General features: G+C 28.7%; 1 protein-coding gene across 1 annotated transcript; it reads right to left on the bottom strand.

Annotated features, from left to right (window-relative positions):
* Window positions 1-14,585: 14,585 nt before the first annotated feature.
* Window positions 14,586-20,584, bottom strand: LOC100203208 (L-threonine ammonia-lyase). The gene is made up of 7 exons (XM_065790471.1): window positions 20,399-20,584; window positions 16,242-16,437; window positions 15,963-16,093; window positions 15,385-15,536; window positions 15,067-15,159; window positions 14,921-14,993; window positions 14,586-14,733 (listed from the first exon to the last, which is right to left on the bottom strand). Exons 2-7 carry the CDS (start codon window positions 16,299-16,301, stop codon window positions 14,655-14,657), a joined length of 588 nt encoding a protein of 195 aa, XP_065646543.1. The 5' UTR covers window positions 16,302-16,437; window positions 20,399-20,584; the 3' UTR covers window positions 14,586-14,654.
* Between the last annotated feature and the right edge of the window lie 908 nt (window positions 20,585-21,492).

The raw sequence follows: 21,492 nt of genomic DNA, 5'->3' as shown, positions 1-21,492 counted from the left end.
TAAAGTTAACTTGTTGCACTTGAACCAGTTGGAGATGTGATCGAGTTCTTTATCCATATTTGAAAAAAGCTCATAAATGTCACTGTTTGACAGAAATAAATTAGTATCGTCCGCAAAAATGATACTCATAAGGTTAGAAGCTTTATTTAAATCATTTATATAGACTAAAAACGAAAGTGGGCCTAGAATAGAACCCTGTGGAACACCACATTTTATGGCAATTAATTTTTCATTTTGAAAATAATCTCCATAAAAAACAAATTGTTTTCTATTTGTCAAGTAACTTTTATACCATTTTATTAATTTGCCCTTAATTCCATAAAATTTGAGTTTCTTAAGTAGAATTTTGTGATCGACCGTGTCGAATGCTTTTGATTGGTCAATGAATAGTGTATATTATGATCTACCTAATGTATTGGAGATTTCACGAATGAACTGTGTAATGGCTTGTTCAGTTGAACAATTTTTTAAAAACCGAATTGATTTTTATATAGAAGTTTATTTAGATTAAGGTAATTGTATGTTCTATTGTATATAATTCTTTCTAAAATTTTCGAGAAGGTTGAAAGAACTGAGATAGGGCGATAATTACTAATATTTATTTTTTTTCTGTCTTTGTAAATTGGAGTAACTTTGGCTATTTTTAATTGGTCGGGGAATACACCTTGCTGTATAGATGCCCTGAACACTTTATAAAGAATACATTTTAAATTTTCAAAGCAATCTATGACTATGTTGCCATTTATTTCGTCTGCACCCGTAGCTTTGTTTCTTTTGAGAGATTTGTAAGCTCTCTCAAACTCATTAAAAGATAAGTCAGAACATAAATTATCTATAAAAAGCGAATTATTTATAGGCTTTTGGAAATCACTTAAAGTTTTTTCCGCAATAGGAATCTTTTTTGCCAATTTAGTTCCTATATTAATAAAATATTTATTAAACTCGTTTGCAATTTCGTTTGGTTTATATATATATTTTTTTATTACTTTAGGAAGAGAGTTTGAATTTGTTTTTTGTTTTCCTGTTATTTCCTTCAACGTTCTCCAAATATTTTTTGAGTCGTTTTTAAATTTACTAATTAATTTTGAATAATAATTTTCTTTTGTTTTTTACGAATTTTTTTAAATAAATGTTGGGAATTTTTATATTTTTGTTGGTTTTTATCTGATTTTGTTTTTAAATTTTTTATATATAGTTTCTGCTTGATTTTAGAGGATTTTCTAAGTCCTTTGGTAATCCATAGAGTATTCAAGTTTTTTTGTTTTTGTTATTTGTTCACAAAGTGGAAAGTTTGCATTGTATATTGAGAAGAAAGTATCAAAGAACTTATTATATATTGTATTTGCGTCATCACTAAAGTTTCCACTAATGTTTCCAATGTAGAAGTGATAATTGATATTGAAAGGATTTCATATTGTTTTCTTTGAAGACACGTTTTTTTATTATATTTTGTCTTTCGGGGTTATTAGAGGATACAGTATGAATTGTAAGAAAAGTAGGGAAATGATCGGATATGTCGGTTTTTATAATTCCTTTTTGTAATTTCCTTTTATAAATATCTGTTGTAAAAATATTATTAATCAACGTCGTTGAAGTTTTGGTTATTCTAGTAGGACGATTAATTAAAGGAAGAGCTCTTGCCATAAATATTTCATCATAAAAACTTTTTTATCTTTACTATAAATTAGACAGTTCATGTTGAAATCTCCAATTATAAAAGTAATTTTTTTTTCTTTGCTACCTTTGTGAATGATATTACGCTGTAAAAAGAAACTAAGATTTTCAGACGCACCATCAGGTGGTCTATAACAGCAGCTTAATATAATACTTTTTTTTTATTGTTTAAAATTTCAATAGTTACGATTTCTTTATCGCTGTCAGAAACGCACGTATCTTTCCTATTGTTATGTGTCATGTGTTCCTTAACGTAAATCAGAACTCCTCCACCCCGTTTATTTGTTTGTCTTTCTAACACAATTGTTTCAAAACCTGGAAGATGGAAAATATAATTATTTTTAAACTCATTCGAAGAAATCCATATTTCTGTTAAGCAAATTATATTAAAAATATTTACAGTTTCATCTAAAAAATCACAAAACTTTTCAAAATTTTTATTTGGACTTCTAATATTAATGTGAAGGATTCTGATTTTTTGATTTTCAGTGCCGTTTTTATTAAGAAGTTCTTTTAACTTGTTGGGATAAAGATAAGAACAGCGTCTGTTCACATCATTAAAAAAGTTGACATCTGGATCTGAATTAAAATCTGATTTTAAGTATTTATCATGAAAATTAAAAGTAAAGGATTCGTAGTCATCCATTTTTTGTTTTTAAATTTGATTATAGAATAATAAAATAATTCCCTTATAATTATAGGTCACGCGTAATTAATTTATTGTAAGTTACTTTAGCAAACTTACCTTTCGCTCTCAATTCTTTCGCTTCTTTGAAAAGCTTTCCTCGTAAATCCATTGTAAAATCGCTAAAGTCTTCGTTAATTATAGTTCCCTAATTATATTCCCTTATAATTGTAATTGTAATTATCCCTTATATTGTAATATTCCTATATAATTGTAATATTCCCTTATAATTATAATTGTAATTATATTCCCTTATAATTATAGGTCACATGTAATTAATTTATTGTAAGTTACTTTAGCAAACTTACCTTTCGCTCTCAATTCTTTCGCTTCTTTGAAAAGCTTTCCTCGTAAATCCATTGTAAAATCGCTAAAGTCTTCGTTAACGTTCAACCGCTCGTTCCAAAGCTTCATCGCCTATATTTGTTTAACACTAGGGCTTTGTCTTTGTAGTTTTGAAATCGAACAACTATTGATCTGTTTTTTCTTGTTTCTTTTCCAAATCGATGGGCTCTATCTATTAAAATTTTTTTCTTGTATATTAAGTTTTGTATTGAGGAATTCTTATTGAGGAAAAGTTTTGTATTGAGGAATTCTTTGATTTTTTGTTCACTTTCTTCCCAAGTTTCATTAGCTTTATCTTCAATCCCAACAAACCTCAAATTGTTTCTACCGCTTCTGTCTTCTAGTTCTGCTATTTTCTCTTTTATGTTATTGTTTCCATTTTCAATATTACTTATTTCTGGTGATTTTTTCGACGATTATTTTATCATAGCTTTTGCTTATAAATTCGACAGCTTTGTGTACCTCAGATAATTCTTTTTTTAGCGTAAAGTTTTCATCTTTTAAGTTATTAAATTTAATAAGTTATTAAATTCAATCCGATCATTAAAAATTTTCATCATAGTATTCTCATGATTTTCAAGAATTTCTTTAAGTTGTGCTGGTGTAAAGTTTATCGCCATTATTATAAGTTTTTTAAAACGCTCTTAAAAACACGTCAGTTCGCGGTGAAATTTGCGGTAAAAAAAAAAAAAAATTGATTCGGGTTCTGTGGAAAGCGAGTTAAAAAGTTGACTATTTGAGTTAGAGATAGGAGAAAGACAAAAGTTGTGGGCCTTACTACCTGCAGAGTCACTGACACTAGGACCAAGCTATTCAGAATGATAAGCATTAGAGTCACCATAACAATGGTATTAGCTGAAGGATAAGAAAAAGGGCTCGGTCAATTTGATCAGAAATAACGTTGAAACGAGTTCAGTCTTCAGATGCGGAGAGTAGTATAGAATGATCATATTCTTGATTCTTTTTATTTTCTTTATGTTGATTGGAACCTTCCCTGATGGGCTACAATAAATAAAGGAACATCAATATATACGTTTGGGGAAGCAGGTTTCAGCAGCTGATGGTGCGCTTTTGTAATCCTTTAATGAAACTGTATGTGTGAATATTCATTATTCTTTTGAGTTTTGGTACAGCTCTTTTGAACTTTGCTTCCTTTAGCACAGTTCTCTTTCAACATTTTCTTACTAATGGGTATTTTGTGTAACATTTTTTTCCACAAATCATTAAAATTAATGTCAGTAGTAAGTATCTTGGTGATGTGAAAGTTATTGCTGGACTGAGTCCTCAATTCTTCATATTCATTAGATGTATATATCCGTGTGTATTTTTACAAAGCATCTTCTTCGTATAACCAAAATCTCAATTATTTAGAAGATATGAATGCCCTCAAAACGTCCTGTATCTGTAGGCGCTAGGCAGAATCTTATGTGTAATTATGATTCTCTCCGCAGGCTTGGATGCAAACAAGGTCTTTAATTCGATTTTTGTGAACCAATCAACACTGAAAAATTAAATTTTAATGATGGTCCTAGTTGTGTTTAGTCTTTTATGATGGTCCAAATGGTGTTTTATGTATTTATTCAGAGACTAGCTTTTCTGGTTATGCAACAGCAGTTGTAGTTAACCAAAAAAGTTCTTATTTTTGATTCTAATAATTACGTAAGTAAAAAAGTTAGCTAGAAACAAGAGACGTAATCGGTTAAAAAATGTAGAACTAAAAAAATAAATGTACTTTGAAGTTTAAAAATTATTATTTTTCTTCCTGAAAATATAACATTTTTAACGGTTTTTTTTCATAATGATAATTTATTTAAGAGATTTATTTTAATGCATTTTAGGTAGACTTCACTAAATTTATCTCGTTTAGCTCACTAAATAATTTCAGCTAATATTTTTAAAATGTCTTTTTTTTTCCTCATATCTTTTCTTAACTGAATGTTAATGCTGTGTTTTATATATGTTCCAAAATATTAAGATAAATTTTTGATTTTAAAGGGTTGTCTATTATTTACGGCACACAATTTTTTAACCGTTTTTGACCCACTCCTCGTCAAAACATCGAAACTTTTTGGTATTTAGAAATTGTTTGAAGAGCTATTGAAATCGATTTCAATAATAACGACGATTAATTGTCGTTAAAAATGTTAGTGACATAATTTATTAGTAACTAAAAATGGCGATTCAAAATAAAATGGTAACTAATAGTAGCAAACTTATTTTTTTAGCAGTCTCCAAAACGACCTAAAATCCTAATTTAATTAAATTGCTTTTAATTTTTATTCGTTACGATCCTTTTTTAAGTAAGTAAAAACAAAAAATATTTGTTACTTTTTGTTCAGTTTTCAAGTTTACGCGAATAAAAAATGTCGACATAGATATCCAAATCATCTTTATTAGAATTTATTATAATAGCTTATATATAAATATATATAAGTATATATATATATATATATATATATATATATATATATATATATATATATATATATATATATATATATATATATATATATATATATATATATATATATATATATATATATATATATATAAATGCTTTAAAAACAAGTTAGTTCAAGTAAATTCTAATCTAGTTTTAGGATATTTTTCAGCTGAGCTTTCATGGAAGTAGACTAGTGGTAGAAAACTTGGCTAATAATCTAAAGGGTTTGAGGTTCAAGCTCACCCTACGCCTCTGGATGTACCGCATTCAACTTGTTTCTCCTCGCACCAGCCTCGTTTAATAGGATTCGTATTTAATAGTATACATTAGATTTGATTTGACTTATAAGTGATTTATAAGAGAATTCGATTTGATTTATTAATGATTAAGAAGAAAATTGCAAATAAAGTGTTAATTAAATTAACACTTTATTTTCAATTCTCAAAGATTTGAGAATTAAAGTGCTAATGTAATTAAATAAAAAGTTACAGTAATATATTTTTTGAGAGTAAAAAAAATGAAACAGAATAAACTTATCTTGATTGTATTATATTTTTAAAATATTTTAAAAGTTTTTAAAAAGCAATGAATCAATTACCTTTAGAGTTAGTAAATATTAGATTTTTGAAAAGTAAAGCCATTTGAATTGATAGAACTTGTGTCAATTAAAGTTAAATGTCAATTAAGTTGATGTGTTTAGCTAGTAATATTTGATGTCCACGACTATCATCTTTTCTTCCACCATCCGGAATTTTCTCCTTGCCCTGGCACTTGTCGCATTCTTTCAACCATTTTGTAATATCACTAACTTTACCTAGATAACATTATGCAAACAATATGATAAGCATTTTGTACTGGAGAAATTTACCAATATATTTACAATTACATTAAGTTAGATAATGAACCATGTTGAAAATCATTTTTAATGCAAAAAAGACAATTAATATATGAGAAATTTTGATAAAAAATATAATCAATTGAAATATTTAACCCTGCTACCTACCCAATAAAAAGCACTTTTTAGCTTAATTCTTGTGTTATTAAGGCCAACATGAGCTCTATGATTAGAGTCATGCACATCTTTAAAAGCATGTTTTTTTTCTTCATTTGTTAAAAGAACTTGCAGCTTATTAGAAGCAGTTACATAGTACAGCATTCCATCTAAGAGAAAAAAATAAAAAACAAGTGTTTCCACACTTTCATCAATATAATTTCAAAAAAAATGTTCATTTGAAGACTAGTTTGCAGAACGTTGTATGCAATGTTTACATTTGTATGCCAAAGGTGTATGCAATGGTTACTTTTGAGTATTTGTATAAGCTTATGCAATATTAGTCATTGCAGAACTATTTCTGATATATTTAGAATCGTATATAAAAAAACGTTTACAACACATGTAAACATTTGTAAACACATGTGACATGTGTATGCAAAACGTGTATGCAACGGTTACTTTTGTATATGTTCATTTGAAGATTAGTCATTGAAAAATTATAACTGCAATTTTTACAATCGCATATAAATTATACGAAAATGTTTACATTTGTATACAATGTTTACATTTTATGAGATTTAAATCTAAACCTTCAAATAAAGTTATAGTCCAAATACAAAATTATTCTTAATATTAATACATACCAGTAAACTAAAAATTTTTAGCATATTTTAGAAATGGTTTATGCTGTTTTAAACTCATACTTTTCTTAACTGTTCCATTATAAAGATATTTTTTAACATCTTCAACAGAGTAATCGTGGTCAGCCATCTTTTTCGTTTATAAACAATGTTACTGGGTTTCTAGGATCCTAGTTTTAAGTGTTTTAGCGTTTTTATGCATGCGCAGAACTGTTTGTTTACTTATCTAACAAGCCAAAACTATTTAACGAACTAATTAACGCGACACCGCAACTACATCGGCCGAATATTGGCATTCGTGGCTATGGCATTCGTGTAAGAACAGATTTTTTTTAGCAAAATATTGAGCCAATACTACATTGGCCAAATGTTGGCCCAACATGTTTGCGATAAACAGATTTGGATAATTAAAATATTGCGCCGAAAAATAAACATTGGCTAACTGTTAGCCCAACGGAATAAGTTTACCAATGTTAAAACTTATGTTAGGCCAATGTAAGGTTGCTGTCTGGAAATCGACAAAAATTTAAGTCAATTTAGAAAAATTCAACTAAACTAAAAACTAAATTAATTTAAAAAGTCGATTCCAATTTTTGTTAAATTGGAATAGCCGCTTTCGAGTGTTCTAGGCTAGGCACTCTTTTAATCAAAAGAAAAAATTTCCTAGGTTTGAAACTTGAGAAAAAAAAAAATGCTGCGTCACAAGACTAAATACCCTCTCCCCTTTAACAAATTGTCAAAAAATCGCTCACACTACTCCCCCCCACCATCATCATTGCGTGAAGTAGTTTATGGACGACCCCATAAATAAAACTGCAAGAGTTTCACTTATGGTTAACGCCATACGTTCTCAATGGGTCAACCTATCCCATCGACATGATTATAGTATAAACAATTTTCTTCTTAAACCATAAATTGATAATGTGTAATATTACCTACACAAATAATCTTAAGCCATAAGTTTTAAACTTGGTACTACATATTACTGTCAGCACACAGTTTAACAATTTTGGCTCTAAACCCCAAATCGAGGACCAAAAAAATGACAATATGTCCGGTAACCTAGAGACACTCACGGTTTATTTGGCATAAAAATAAAAATCTGCTTACACCTTCCGAGAGAGAAAATTGAGTTTGAAGTTAGTCTCTGCAACATTTTCAACATAAAAAGTATGGCGGTTGTATAAAATGATAGGTAAATATGAGACCGTCAGCTTCAAAACCGGCCCTTTAACATTTTTTTCGATTTTGAATGAAGCACACCAAATATCTCGTAATGGCTCGCACTATTTTGAAAAATTAAAAAAATGATGCAAAACCGGTTCAATCCTACTTTTTTTACTTTGTAAAATTCAGCAAATGGTGCAAAACCGGCTCTTTTTGTTTGGGCAGCTGCTTCAAAACCAGTTTATTATGTTAGCCAATAGGAAAGCACTTATCATACCACGTGATCACAACAACTGATTTTGAAAATTCTTTCGTTTTTAATACTTTTATTCTCTGGAAATTGCAAATTCTTTGTGTCTTTTTATGTAAGTAATAGAAAAAGTAGAAAACATTTATGAAATATTAATTAACTAAACATTTATAGATTTTTTGCGATGGAAAACAATCGAAAAGTAAAAAAACAAGCAGACTGCAGTCACGCAAACACGTGGCAGACCCCAAAAACACAAAACGAGCAAGGGAGAAAAAAGCTAGGTATGCATTACTGATGAAGTATTATATACAATTATGTTTATTAACTTTTAACTTCTATTTTTCTGCAGGTATTCAAAGAAGAGTCCACCAAAAATCCCTTCATGCAAGCACAAATTGGGTGGTTTCCAATGTCACTGCCTGTCACAGTGTGATGTCACCACTTTCAATGAGCGATTTTATCAAACAAGTAAGAAAATGGACCAGGACAACTTGATTTTGAAGCATTGTTCATCCCTACAGCCGAAATGTGGTAAAGGTGAATCAAATAAGAAAAGAGAATTTACTGCACAATATTTTGTTACAAAGGCTGTCTCTTCCTCTATAAGAATACCAGTTTGTAGGAGAACATTTTTAGGAATATTAGGCATAAAAAAACATAGACTGCTTGGAGTTATCTGTAGATATCACAAATCTGGTACTTCAGCCAAAGAAAGTAGAGGTGGAGACAGGAAAGCAGAGAAATTTGTTGAGAAAAAAGAGAAGGTAAATAAATTCATAGAATCATTTCAAGTTAGTGAAAAGCACTACTGTAAATCAAACTCAAAATGTAGGCAGTACTTACCAGCTGAACTTTCAACTGCTGCAATGTGGAGGATGTATGACAAAAAGTGTGATATATAATTAAAAGTTACCAAATGGTTTTTTACTAATATATTCAATACAGACTGTAATCTGGGTTTTGGGACCCCTAGAGTTGACACCTCCTCTGCATGTTCTGAACTTAAAACTAGAATCAAAAATACGAAAGATCTCCAAGCCAGAGAAAAAATAATTTCAAAATTAAACATCCATTGCCAAAGAGCTGATGCTTTTTTTGACAAGCTGAGGGAAGAAAGTGATGACCTTGTTACTCTCTCATTTGATTGTGAGAAGAACCAAGCCTTACCTAAACTATCAGATCAAGCTGCATATATAGAAGGCAGCTCAATTTTTATAGTTTTACAATTGTAAAAGGGAGCTCTCATAATACACTTAACAAAGAAAATATTAATTCTCACTATTGGATAGAGGGGGAGCAATCTAAGAGATCAAATGAAATCGCATCTGCTCTTTATTTTTCTCTGAATAATTTAAGCATGTCTAGCAACATAAAAAGAGTCAGATTGTGCTGTGATGAATGCCCTGGGCAAAATAAGAATACAGTAATAATTGGTATGATCAGTTATTGGCTCTACAATAAAGCTCCTCCTCATATTCAAACAGTGGAACTGGATACCCAGTGACAGGTCACTCCTTTATCCCACCAGATAGGGTGTTTGGTACCATTGAAAAAGGTCATCAATAAGAAGGAGATTATTGTTAGCTCCAAAGAGTATGCGGAGGTCATTGAAAAACATTCTTCAGTTTTCCACTTAGGAGAAGATTAGGAATTTTTTGATAGGAAAAGTTATTTAAAAACAATTCTAAAAAATAATGTTTCTTGGCATTTCAAAATAGCTAGTTGTAAAAGAATTATTGAGGTGAGAAGTGGACCTTTTTATACAGTAGAAGTTAATTCTTTTAAGTCATTGACCAAGAAAGGTAAAAATTTTAATTCAATTAATTTACCAACCATTCATTCACAAATTAAAATTAACCCAAAGATAATAAAGGATGTAAAAAAGTTATTGAACTCTCATTATGGTGTTGATTAGAGACAAAATCAAAATCTTGAGTTTTACAACAAAATCATACCTAATGAGGAAATAGATGGCATTGACTCTGATCAGGACAGTGCATCAGAAGAAAATAATGAGCTGTGGTGTGATGAAGATGGATCATCTGATGTTGATGATGTTGATGTTAGGATTTAGTAATTTAAATTTTGTGAATTTGAAACTATTTTATTGTAAAGAATTTTTTATTATGACATTGACATGCCTTTTTAATATGTTTTTAAGGTGCATATAAAAAAAAGAAAGATATATAATTTTTGTCTTGCAGAAGTTTTATGTATCACCATAAATTTATTTAATAACACCTGCCCGCTAAATGTGCCATATATAATATTGAAACTTTATAATGAAACATCATATAGCAAGAACCATAATAAATTTCTCATTAAAAATTGTTTCAGCGTTTTGTTTCTTCTACTATAAAACCCAGGTAGCTAAATTTTATATGACATGTGATGCAGATATTTCTTCAATTTTTATGACCACTAATAATTAGTTACATTATTGCATTTTAATAGAAATTTAATGCATGGTAAAAATTATTTCGAAATATATTTAACTTTTTGAAAACATTAGCTATCCTGCTAAAAAAAGGGGGGAGAGTTTTCTAAATTTGTCCATAGATGGCCTAAATATACTGAAAAGCGTGTGAAATTGCGGTGGGCATTAAATAACCATAGGTTCCAACTAAATTAATCACAAAACAAATAAAATTTTGTTAAAACGAGCAGTGGCTGGATCAAAACCGGCTCTTTTTTGAAAAAAATGCCCTTTAATTAAATATTTCTATTCAATGATAATCACAATTACTGATATTCACATAGAAAACCATTCATTAGTGACTAAACATGAGGTGTATATGTTTTTTTTTTTTTATTTGCACAAAAAAAAGGTGTAACCTGTAAAATTTAATTTAGTGCAAAGGGGCGGTTTTGAAGCTGACGGTCTCATATGTTCCATTTAATGATATAAATGTGATTTTTCATAGATTTTGTATGTCCTTGTTAAAATAGAATCAATTTAGAGGTTTTTGTTTAAACATTCCCATTTGAGGCTCAAACATACTAACTAGAAAGAAAAATTTTATACGTCATTGCAAATTCTTTTTTGTTATGCTATTTGTATTTTTTTGAGGGAAACTGACAGTGCTAAACACTGTCAGTTTCCATCAAAACAATACAAATAGCATAACAACTTTTAAAACTGTATAAGTACATATAGTATTTAAAGGACTTTTAGTAGAAAAAGGAATGGAGCAATTATTTTTTTATTTAGTTGGTTTATGGGGCTTCAAGGTGAGGCAACTAGAGGAACCGTTTTTACTGTTTTTAAAGAAATTTGTCTTAATTCTTTCAGCCTTAGATAATTTTTTTGACTGTAATTGTATTTTTTTTTCTTAATAAAGTCATAAGGATGCAAAAATAAGAGAAACCAAGTTTTTAAGTTCTGATTACAATAAATTTTTACTGTTTTAAGACTTTTTTAAATAGGTATTTTGGTATATACATAGTATATACCGAAAATAATTTTAAAGTTCCTCATATTAAATAGTTAAATCTAAATAGTTCCCTACTTTGAAAAAGCAAGGTTTTCACGACAAATAAAACAAAATTTTAGACTTCTTTACTTTGGTGTACCTAATAACGAAGTTTGGCAAAATGAAAACCCATTTAAAACTCACCATTACTTAAAATTACTTTTAATGATTCTTCGGCGTAACTTTTGCAAAATCAATCGATTTTAAAAAATTCAAAAGCTCAATACATTAAAATTTTACTGCAACACCAATTGTCCAATTGGATAAGTAGATAAAAATATTTGATCACCATTTTGGAAGGTGTTTGGAAGCTTTTACTTACTTAATCCTTTCAAACAAGAAGTAAGTTCTGATGAATTCTTATTAGCAGACTAAACTAATTCTAAATCAAGCCATGTTTAAGCATTTTTAGAAGGTTAAGCTGCAGTCCATAAAGCTCTTACCAGACACGAGAAATGCTCTCTTTGCCTGATGTCTCTTAAAGGGTTTTCTCATCAGCGCAGAACAGGTTCAAAATTTGAAAATTTGAAAAAGATGGTGCAGATTGACTTTAGAGTGGGAGAAAAACTGGCTGGATCTGTCATTGAGCAAAATGTTGTCTTGTCTTAAGAACTAAAAGAATGATTAGAGCACAGAGTGTAAGACCAATGCTCTTTACTCCCGGAGCTTCCTGCCAAAACTCAGAAAAAAAACCATGCTCTCAACAATCAACATGGTCAAGGTTCGAATCAACACAGGTCTTTCTAACAAAAAAATCAAAGGAATTGCATCAAATCTCAATAAGTCATTTGGAGAAGAGTTGGTGGAATCAAACTTCAGAGATGAGTTTGTAGCGTTGGAAAGAATTTGGAGTCCTTCTTCACCACATCAACTATTTATGATGCTTCAAAAAAGGCTCAAAAAACAACCAAGGTTGTACATTGCATAAGTCTGTCTAAATTTGTTACCTTGGTATCTGAAGAAAGAAGAATTTCTAAATCAAGCAGCATCACCAAAGCTGAGATTGATGGAAACTTCTTGAAGTTTAGCTTTAACATCATTGATGCCTGGAGGTCATACACAAAAGGCATATCATAATGCGACAGCCCTCACTGTTTTTGCATCTCTGGATTCTGGTGTCAAGCAGCAGCTAATTGTAGCCATAGTCGAAAACCTTCCAGAGAACTATGAGAATCTTAAATCAATCTTTACTCTTTTGGGGATTGTCAACACGCTATTCTTCATTGCGTAAAAGTTATTAACATCACATGTGGAATCTAGTCTCACTTCAGTTCACACCCCAGCTTCTGGTGTTAACTGAAGACAGTTTTTAGTCAAAAACCAAGAACAATCGAATCAATAAAAACTTAATTCCAGCTCTACAAGTGACATTCAAGAGGAAGGAAATTGCAGGCAAATGTGATTCATTAAATGTGATTCATGAGCCTCTCATCCGAGCAGAGGATGCTTCTAAAGCTGTCCTAGGACTTATTCCTCCAATGGAACTTCACCTTTTGATTGGAGTTGTGAACCAAAGTTTTTCAGAGAATTTAGGAAGGAGCCAATGAATGGTCTTCAAGTTTGCATAAACCTATCACGATGGAGAGTTTGCTGGACTGCATAAAGCTTCTCAACAATACGTATCTTTTGAGTGAGCTCGTGACCAAACATCAAGTTGGTCCAGCCATGAAATTTGTCAAAGCTTTCAAACAATATCAAAATGTTGTTCATTCTTGCTTTGGAAACAATCTGTTCTTAGATTTTGAGGTTCACATATATGCATTTCAAGAATGCTGCATCACTCTGTCGGTCACAGTGACTCAAAAAGCTCAAGTTTCTTTTCACAACATCAAAAAGTTTATCAATATACACTCGGCTGATTGTTTTAGTGATTATCTGAGGCACTTCATTCAGTCTTCAGCTCCCACTGGGCAAGATACAGTTTGGACAACCCTAACTATGGAAAGCAGTTGTTTGACTACGTGCTAACTACAACAGCAATCATCTTTAGATTAAAGGCTGAAAAAGATCTTCGAAAAGGCTGAAATACAGAATATTCTTAATGTGGAATAATACAACTAGAAAAAACAAAAAAAATTTTTATCACAATAATATTTAAAACATTTGTGCATAAGAATCACTATGTTCATGTATATCTTGCGTATTACCACAAGGTTCTCGATGATAAGACTTATTCAGTTTTCTACGAGTTCCCTATAACAATATAATCTATCTTAACAAGTCTTTCATAATATATTTAACTAATGCTTCTTAAATTTAAAATTATTTTATTTATTTTTTTAAATTTTTTCTTGTTTTTTAACTGAGTGTTATTTTTTCTGTTAAATATATTTTAGCAGTATTTGGTTAAATATAAATCTATTGTAACGAAAAAATATATTATATATATATATATATATATATATATATATATATATATATATATTATATATATATATATATATATATATATATATATATATATATATATATAGAAATTTTCTCTGTCGGACGGAGTAAGCAGATTTTAGTTTTTATGCCAAACGAACCGCAAGTGTTTCTAGATTACTGGAAATACTGTCATTTTTTTGGTCCTCAATTTGAGGGTTAGGGCAAACTGTGAGTAGCGCAGCAAAAAAAAAAAAAAAAATAATAACTTACTTCTCACTTAAAGGTTTTGCGCCATAGTTGTTTTTAAATGTGTTTTAACTCATTTCAATGCGCTGAAAAAATTTTTTCCAGTTGCCATGCTAACGGTTAATGAAATAAATTTACTTTGGCTCATAAGAAGTCTTTAAATAGACATCCGCATAAGCTTTTTTTTTTTTTGGAAATAAGAATAAAGTACTACCAACCTTTTACCTAGATCCCCGATTTTTTCCCCCGGTCTACCCTAACAGCATATTGAACAAAGGAAACATAATCAGAACATAAATTAAAAATGTATATTATTAACAATATATTAAAAGGATAAAATAAAATTCCGGATTGTGAGCATCTTTATGCTTCTGGAGCGGCAAATGAGGCCGCTCCAGAAGGCTCTGCAACAAGCCCAATTTTATACAACAAAGCCATTGATCTAGAAGAATACACATAAAAAGCTTTTAATATATAAAACAACTAAAAAAAAAATAACTATATCATATATTAAACCAATATACTACCTATATTATACCAATATATTACCTACTAAAAATAATAACTACTATAAAATTATTAAATATTACTTTAGTTTTATGATTGAAGACTTCTAGTAAATAAAAAACCTTATTATTTCGTCGTCAGTAACCAACAAAATACCATTGGCATGCTCTTTTACTATATTGAAGCAGATCTCTCCTAAAATAGTAATTTTTTGCAAGAATTTTTCAAGGTAAAGTCAAAATGAAATACTAAAATCCAAAATAATCACCAGCAAAAGGAGGTGCTAAACCAGCCGCTATAGTATCTCTAACTTTAGTTTCGAGTATTCTACCATTTTTTATAGCTTCATACATTGTAGGTGCTATATAATAAACATTGAAAAACCTTATAACATATTATATAAACAATTTTTATATAAGGCTATTTTATATAAGGAGTTAATACAAAGTCAAAGTAAATTTATAAGACTTAGTATTAATTACAGTACAAGTATATATAAACATGAGTTTTAAATACTTTGTTAGACAATTGTCAAACGTTAAATTTGTTATTACGATTTTTTAAACTCTTGCTTAAAAATAATGACCTGCATCTGGTTCAACACCATATATCTTTGTAGAAGTCCACCCATAAAGTCGTACAGCAAGAGATACTCCAGCTATAAAACCACCGCCTCCACAACAAACAACAATTATATCTGGTTCTTTTGGCAACTGTTCAACTAGCTCCAAACCAGCACTTTTAATGAAATATTTTGATAACTGAATTTTGAAAATTGACTAATAAGATTATGTTCACAAGACTAAAAACATGTGTATGAAAAATGTTTCGAAAATCAGAATCGAAACCTAATGTTGCATCATTTTAATGTACACACAATTCATTTTATAAGTTTGACATGATTGAGTGAAATTAATAAGGTTGACAGTTAACTACAAAATCAATTAACCCTAACAAGGGTTGATTGGTTGTGTGGATTAATTGCATGGTTAAATTATTATTCGATATGTTGTTGATTGATTGTGTAGTTAATTGGTTAAGTGGATTATCGATTGTGCGGTTATATATGTGGCTAATTGGTTATGTAGTTGATTGATTTAACAAACAAATAATTTTAAAGCCATCAACTTATAAAACACGTAAAAAAAATTCAAAAAAATAAACCTGGCATGTCCTTTTATCAACTGAATGTCATCGAAGGAGTGTAAAAAAAGACTGTTGTGGTTTTTAACATGATTATTAACAGTGTCCATTAGTTCAGAACGTGAACATACTAAAACTTTTGCTCCAAATGACTAAAGTTGTTGTAAAATATTAAAAATAAAATTTTTTGCAATAAATTATCACACAATAATAGTCATATATTATAACTAATCTATAATATATTAATCAGTTTTCTTAAAAATTAAGTTAACAAAAAGTTAAAATCAGTTAAGAACTTACTTTAATAGTTTCTCTACGATCTTCAGGAGCACTTTCAGGCATGCATACTACAGCTGGCATATTTTCTACACCTGATATGTAAGCAAAGCTTTTCCATAGTTACCTGCAGACATTGTTACTAATATTCGTTTATTTTTGCAATCTTCAGTAGACAATTCCAAAAATTGAGCAAGAACCCCTCTTGCTTTAAAAGAACCTATGGTTTAAACAAAAAGTTATATATATTGTATAAAAGTCATATATCACTTAAATAAGATGCTAGAACTGTGTACTTTAATTTGTCAAAATATAAGTATTTTGAGGTGCCAAATTAATTCCCCCCCCCCCACCTTCTTATTAATTTTGTAGATCTTTATTTGCTCATTTTTGAAAATTGCGTTAGGATCAATTAATATGTCAATTGTTTTTTTTGTTTTCAAAACAATAAAAATATTTTTAAGTATGACCGCCATATTTATTTGGTACCATAATCAAAACCAAATAGTTCTCTTAGGTAAACTTTTTTTTACCTCAGAGAAACATTTTTTTTTAAACAAATTTTATTCATTTATTAGAAAATTGTTTTGTTAAACCACCATTTTATTCCAATCAAGGCAGCTAGTTTCCTAAATTGAAATACTTTTTAGATTCCCTAATCAAAACATCTCACTTCTTTTAAAAAAATACTTAGCAAAATCAACTAAAATCAATTTAAAATTATTTTTATCTTTACATTGACAGTTTAAACAATTCATTCAAACCTTGTAATTGCCTGGACAAAAAAAGTCTTAAAATAATAAATTGCACAACAGTTTTAACTTTTAACTTTTTGACATTTTTTTATTTTATTAATTTAAAATCACTAAATAAAGTATTTAAGGTTTATGATTGTAACTATTTATTTTTAAATTGCGCCTAAAATTCATCTTAAACCCTTTGATTATATCACTGATTAAGAAAGAACAATTTTAGAGTTCTGATCAAGGAAACTTTGGATAATTTTGTTATATCACTTCAATACCCTGCTTCAATACCTGCTTGCACCAATTTATAAAATAAGTTCACATTAGTACTTTTATTTTAAACCCCATCACAATAAACACAAAAAACCATATAACCCACAAAAGTATAGTTTACCCTGTGCTATCAATATAGTGTCATCAAACATCAAACTAGATCACCTAAAAAAATAAGCCTAAAGCAAAAAAAAACTTCAAATTGATGGTGCACATGCATTTTTTGAGATAATTTTCAAAATCTCTCATAACATAGAAAATAAGACGTTTTATATTTTGTAAAGTATAGCCATGAAATATTTTATTTCCAAAATAAAGTGATCAGTTAAGATGTTGTTCTGGTTTCAGCAACTCTCCTTTATTTATATGTTGTAGTAATTGCCAAGAGAGAAGAAAATGATCAGATGGATGTGCGGTGTCACTCTAACTAGACAAGGAAAGATGTAATGACCTTAGACAGAGATTAGAATAGTGAGTGAATTGGATGAGGTTAATTAGAGAAGACTAAGGTTGCATGGGTATGTTAAGCAACAACGAAGCAGAGGATTTAAGTATCAGCATGTAAAGAGGTATATATACATATATATATATATATATATATATATATATATATATATATATATATATATATATATATATATATATATATTTAATGTAACATGAATTTTAAATAAAAACAATATTTTATAATGTATCAACATTTATGCCTCACAATATTTCCGCACTTCAAGACTAATGATTCTAGCCTTGGTCCTGTCTATGTTTATCAAACTCAGTCTTATTTTGAGCTTGGAATATGTCTAACTTTTGGATATGTATACATAATAAAAATAAAACATACTCATCAACAATATTGTGTATTTTCCTACTGATTGCTACGTTAATGAATATAATTTTATCTTATGGAATTCAAATTCATACAAGAATTAAACAAAAATATTTAAAATGTATTAACTATTATTTAGATCAAGTAAACGTTTTAAATCAGAATAGTTCCTCCACTAAAATAGCAATTTTGTAAAAAAAAGTCTTTTTTAAGCTTCAGTCAAAAAAAAATGTATAAATAATCTAAATATAAAATATAATTAATTTAATTACTTAAATACGTTAAATAACAAAATGAGGAGCTAAACCAGCCGCTATAGTATGTCTGACTTTAATGTCTCTGACTTTAATGTCTACTATTCTACCTTTTTTTATAGCTTCATTCATTGCGTTATATAACAATTTCTGTAGGTCTAAATAAGTGGAAAATCAAGAAAAAATTCTTGTAAAAAATCATTGCTCAACCCTCAGAACAACACCTTTTCTCAGCATCTCTGATTATTTTTTTAAGAATGATTTTCAGCTAAAGATTTCCAATGATTTGCATAATTATGTTAAATGCAGCTCTTTAAATCGATATTCCTATACATTTGCTAATATAAATAACATTTTAAGTCTACAACCACAATTTTTTTTTTCTCCACGCAAACCTTGTAGCTCCATTTAATTATTACTACATTAATTGTGGCCTCTGCATTAATTTGGAGAACCCTTAAATTCTCTTCTTAAATTCACTTATAGTTTTTATGATTCCTTAAGAATTTGTTAATAAAATAAATTTGCTCTTCTGTTCAGGAGAGCCTATCTTTCAACTAACACTTCATAAAACAAATTCGGCAGATCTTCAAGTGGAGGATTACAAATGTTTGTTGCTCGAAAGATTTTTAATAAAAATTGGAACTTGTAAAGGAACTGAGAAAATTTTTTAGTAGTAGATGCCCAAGACGTCAAACAAGTTAATGTTGTCTCTGCATGGAAAAATGTCTTAAGTGGTGTACCTCAAGCATCTTTGCTTGGACTATTATTGCTTTTGATAATTTGACTTTCACAATTGTCTTTAAAATATAACAAAAAGTTTGTGTTAATGATACAATAATCTGAGATAAGGAAAGAATAGAAAAGGTTCAAGCTGAATCAGATAAAGCTGCCATTAGGTGTGAGTACTTTTGGTGAGAGTTGTCAAGGCCACATAAGAAGCCCTTTTTATGACTTCAAATTGATTAGAAGGATGAGGAAAACTGCGTAACTTATCTTTTATTATGTCTTACACTATCTATGATTAAACTTATTTATTTAAAACATGAATAAAGTTAGAAAATAAACAAACAAGAAACTCCCAATATGACTGAATCAAGTCAACCTATCTTTTACAAATATTTTTGTGTCTTCAAAGTAACTTTTCATTTATTCATTTTGAAAAATGACTTTTTGAAATCATACCTTTTAAAAAAATCCCCAGAGCTACTTGCTCACTGTAAGACTAATTGAAATTTGGCTGTTTTATCTTCGGATCATAGTGTTGATTGCAATTATCCTGGTAATATACTTATATATCTGTTGACAGATTTGTTACAAAATGAATCCTAAAATACCTCTGAATAATCTTTTAGATATTTTATTAGACTCAATCATCTTGTTATTTTTGTTTTTCTCTATCTTCCCTAAACGGCACACTTTTTAATGTTGCTTGTGATCAAATTGATCAATTTTCCCTTTATTTTTCAGCCTAAATTTTTCTTCATCTCTCCAGCCAATATAGTTGTTATTAGTGAATTTAATCATCACACTGAGTTGTTCTATCCTTTTTATTTATTTGTATTTTTATCAATTCTAAGTATAAAAATATTTGAGTTTTAAGCGGACTAAAAAATCAGTAAAAATGTTTTAGAGAAACAGAGAATAAACATGAAAACATCTTGTAATATAAAGATCTTAATTTTATCCAATAGTTGTATTACCAAAATTGTATGAACTACTATGTTTTCTGAAAATGTTTTTTATGACTTCAATTAGATTAGTTAGTTACTAGTCTCCTCCTCATGGACATATTTTTGTAAATTTTAACAATGTACAAAGTCAATGTTTTAGAACACAATAGTGATTTTAAACAAATTCAGAAATGTCAGAAAGTTGGAAATTGAATTAAAACACATTAAATGTGGTAGTGGTGTAGAGGTAGAGTGTTTTTTTTTATAACCAAAAAGTTCCCAGTTTGATCCCCACCATATCCCTGGTATTACCATAGTATTAATTGTTAGAGACCTCTTTCATTGTGTGAATATATAAGAAAAATATTGAAAACATCTTAAATGCATATCCTAATAAATAACTACATACCTGTGCATTGCATAGACTCCAATTTAAAAGATAAAGATTTAATCTTAACAGGTAATTCATTTTGCAACTGTTGTTCTAAACCCAAAAAGTAGGCGTAAAGAAGCAAAGGTTTGGATGTTTCTTCGTTTCCTCTCTCAACAATTGAAGAGAGCCAAGAGTAATACAGTTCATGATAATGAAATTACCCTAAGCATAGAGAACTGAAAAAACTATTATTATTATTCACAATTAAAAAATTATTATGAAATCAAATTATTATAAAATATTATGAAACAACTATTAGTATGCACTATTACAGAACAAGTATAAATCTATTTATTATTAAAATAACAAAAACTGATAAAATTAAACTTACAATATATTTGAATTACCATATCATTAAATATAAAACTATTGTCAAACTTTTTTTTAATTTTGATTCAATTCTTATAATTCATTTTGTATAATATATTTTGTTAGAACTACTTTTATACTTAACTTTTTATATACTTATTAGTATTCTAATAGTAATTACTATTGAAGAATTAAAATAATTGAAAGAAAAAAATTGTATTATTACTTTATTACCCAAATTAGGGTAAGAACCTTTATTGAACTGTATTTATTCATTTTGCTATAGATAAAATACACTGCTAATAGATAAATTTAGAGTGTCCATGGTCAAATCTTACTTTTAAATTAAGTTTCTCTTGTTAAATGATACATATAAAAAAAAAAAATATTTAAAAAATTAAAAATCCAGGACAATTTTGGTAATTTTTGAGGATATATTCGAGGACATTTTTAGGACATATTTCCAGGACATACAGAAATATTCTCAGAACCATTCAGGAATTTTTTTTATTTAACAAAATTAATTAAAATTGTCGCAACGAAAAGTTAATTAACTAGATAAATGTGAATTTGAAAATTTTGGTCAAAAACTTATCATTTAAAAAACTTCCTTGGTGACTTAAAATTTTCTATATATTAAAAAATTCTAATAAAAAGCATCCAATAACTCAAATAATAAAAAATAAAAAAAACTTAACTAAATTTACAATATTTAAATTCATAACAATTAATTCATATGAAAAAAATTATGGTTTTAAAAT

Source organism: Hydra vulgaris, chromosome 02, assembly GCF_038396675.1.
Source record: "Hydra vulgaris chromosome 02, alternate assembly HydraT2T_AEP".
NCBI lineage: Eukaryota > Metazoa > Cnidaria > Hydrozoa > Anthoathecata > Hydridae > Hydra > Hydra vulgaris.
Note: the sequence above shows the minus strand (reverse complement) of the source record. Positions and strands in the feature narration are given on the sequence as shown.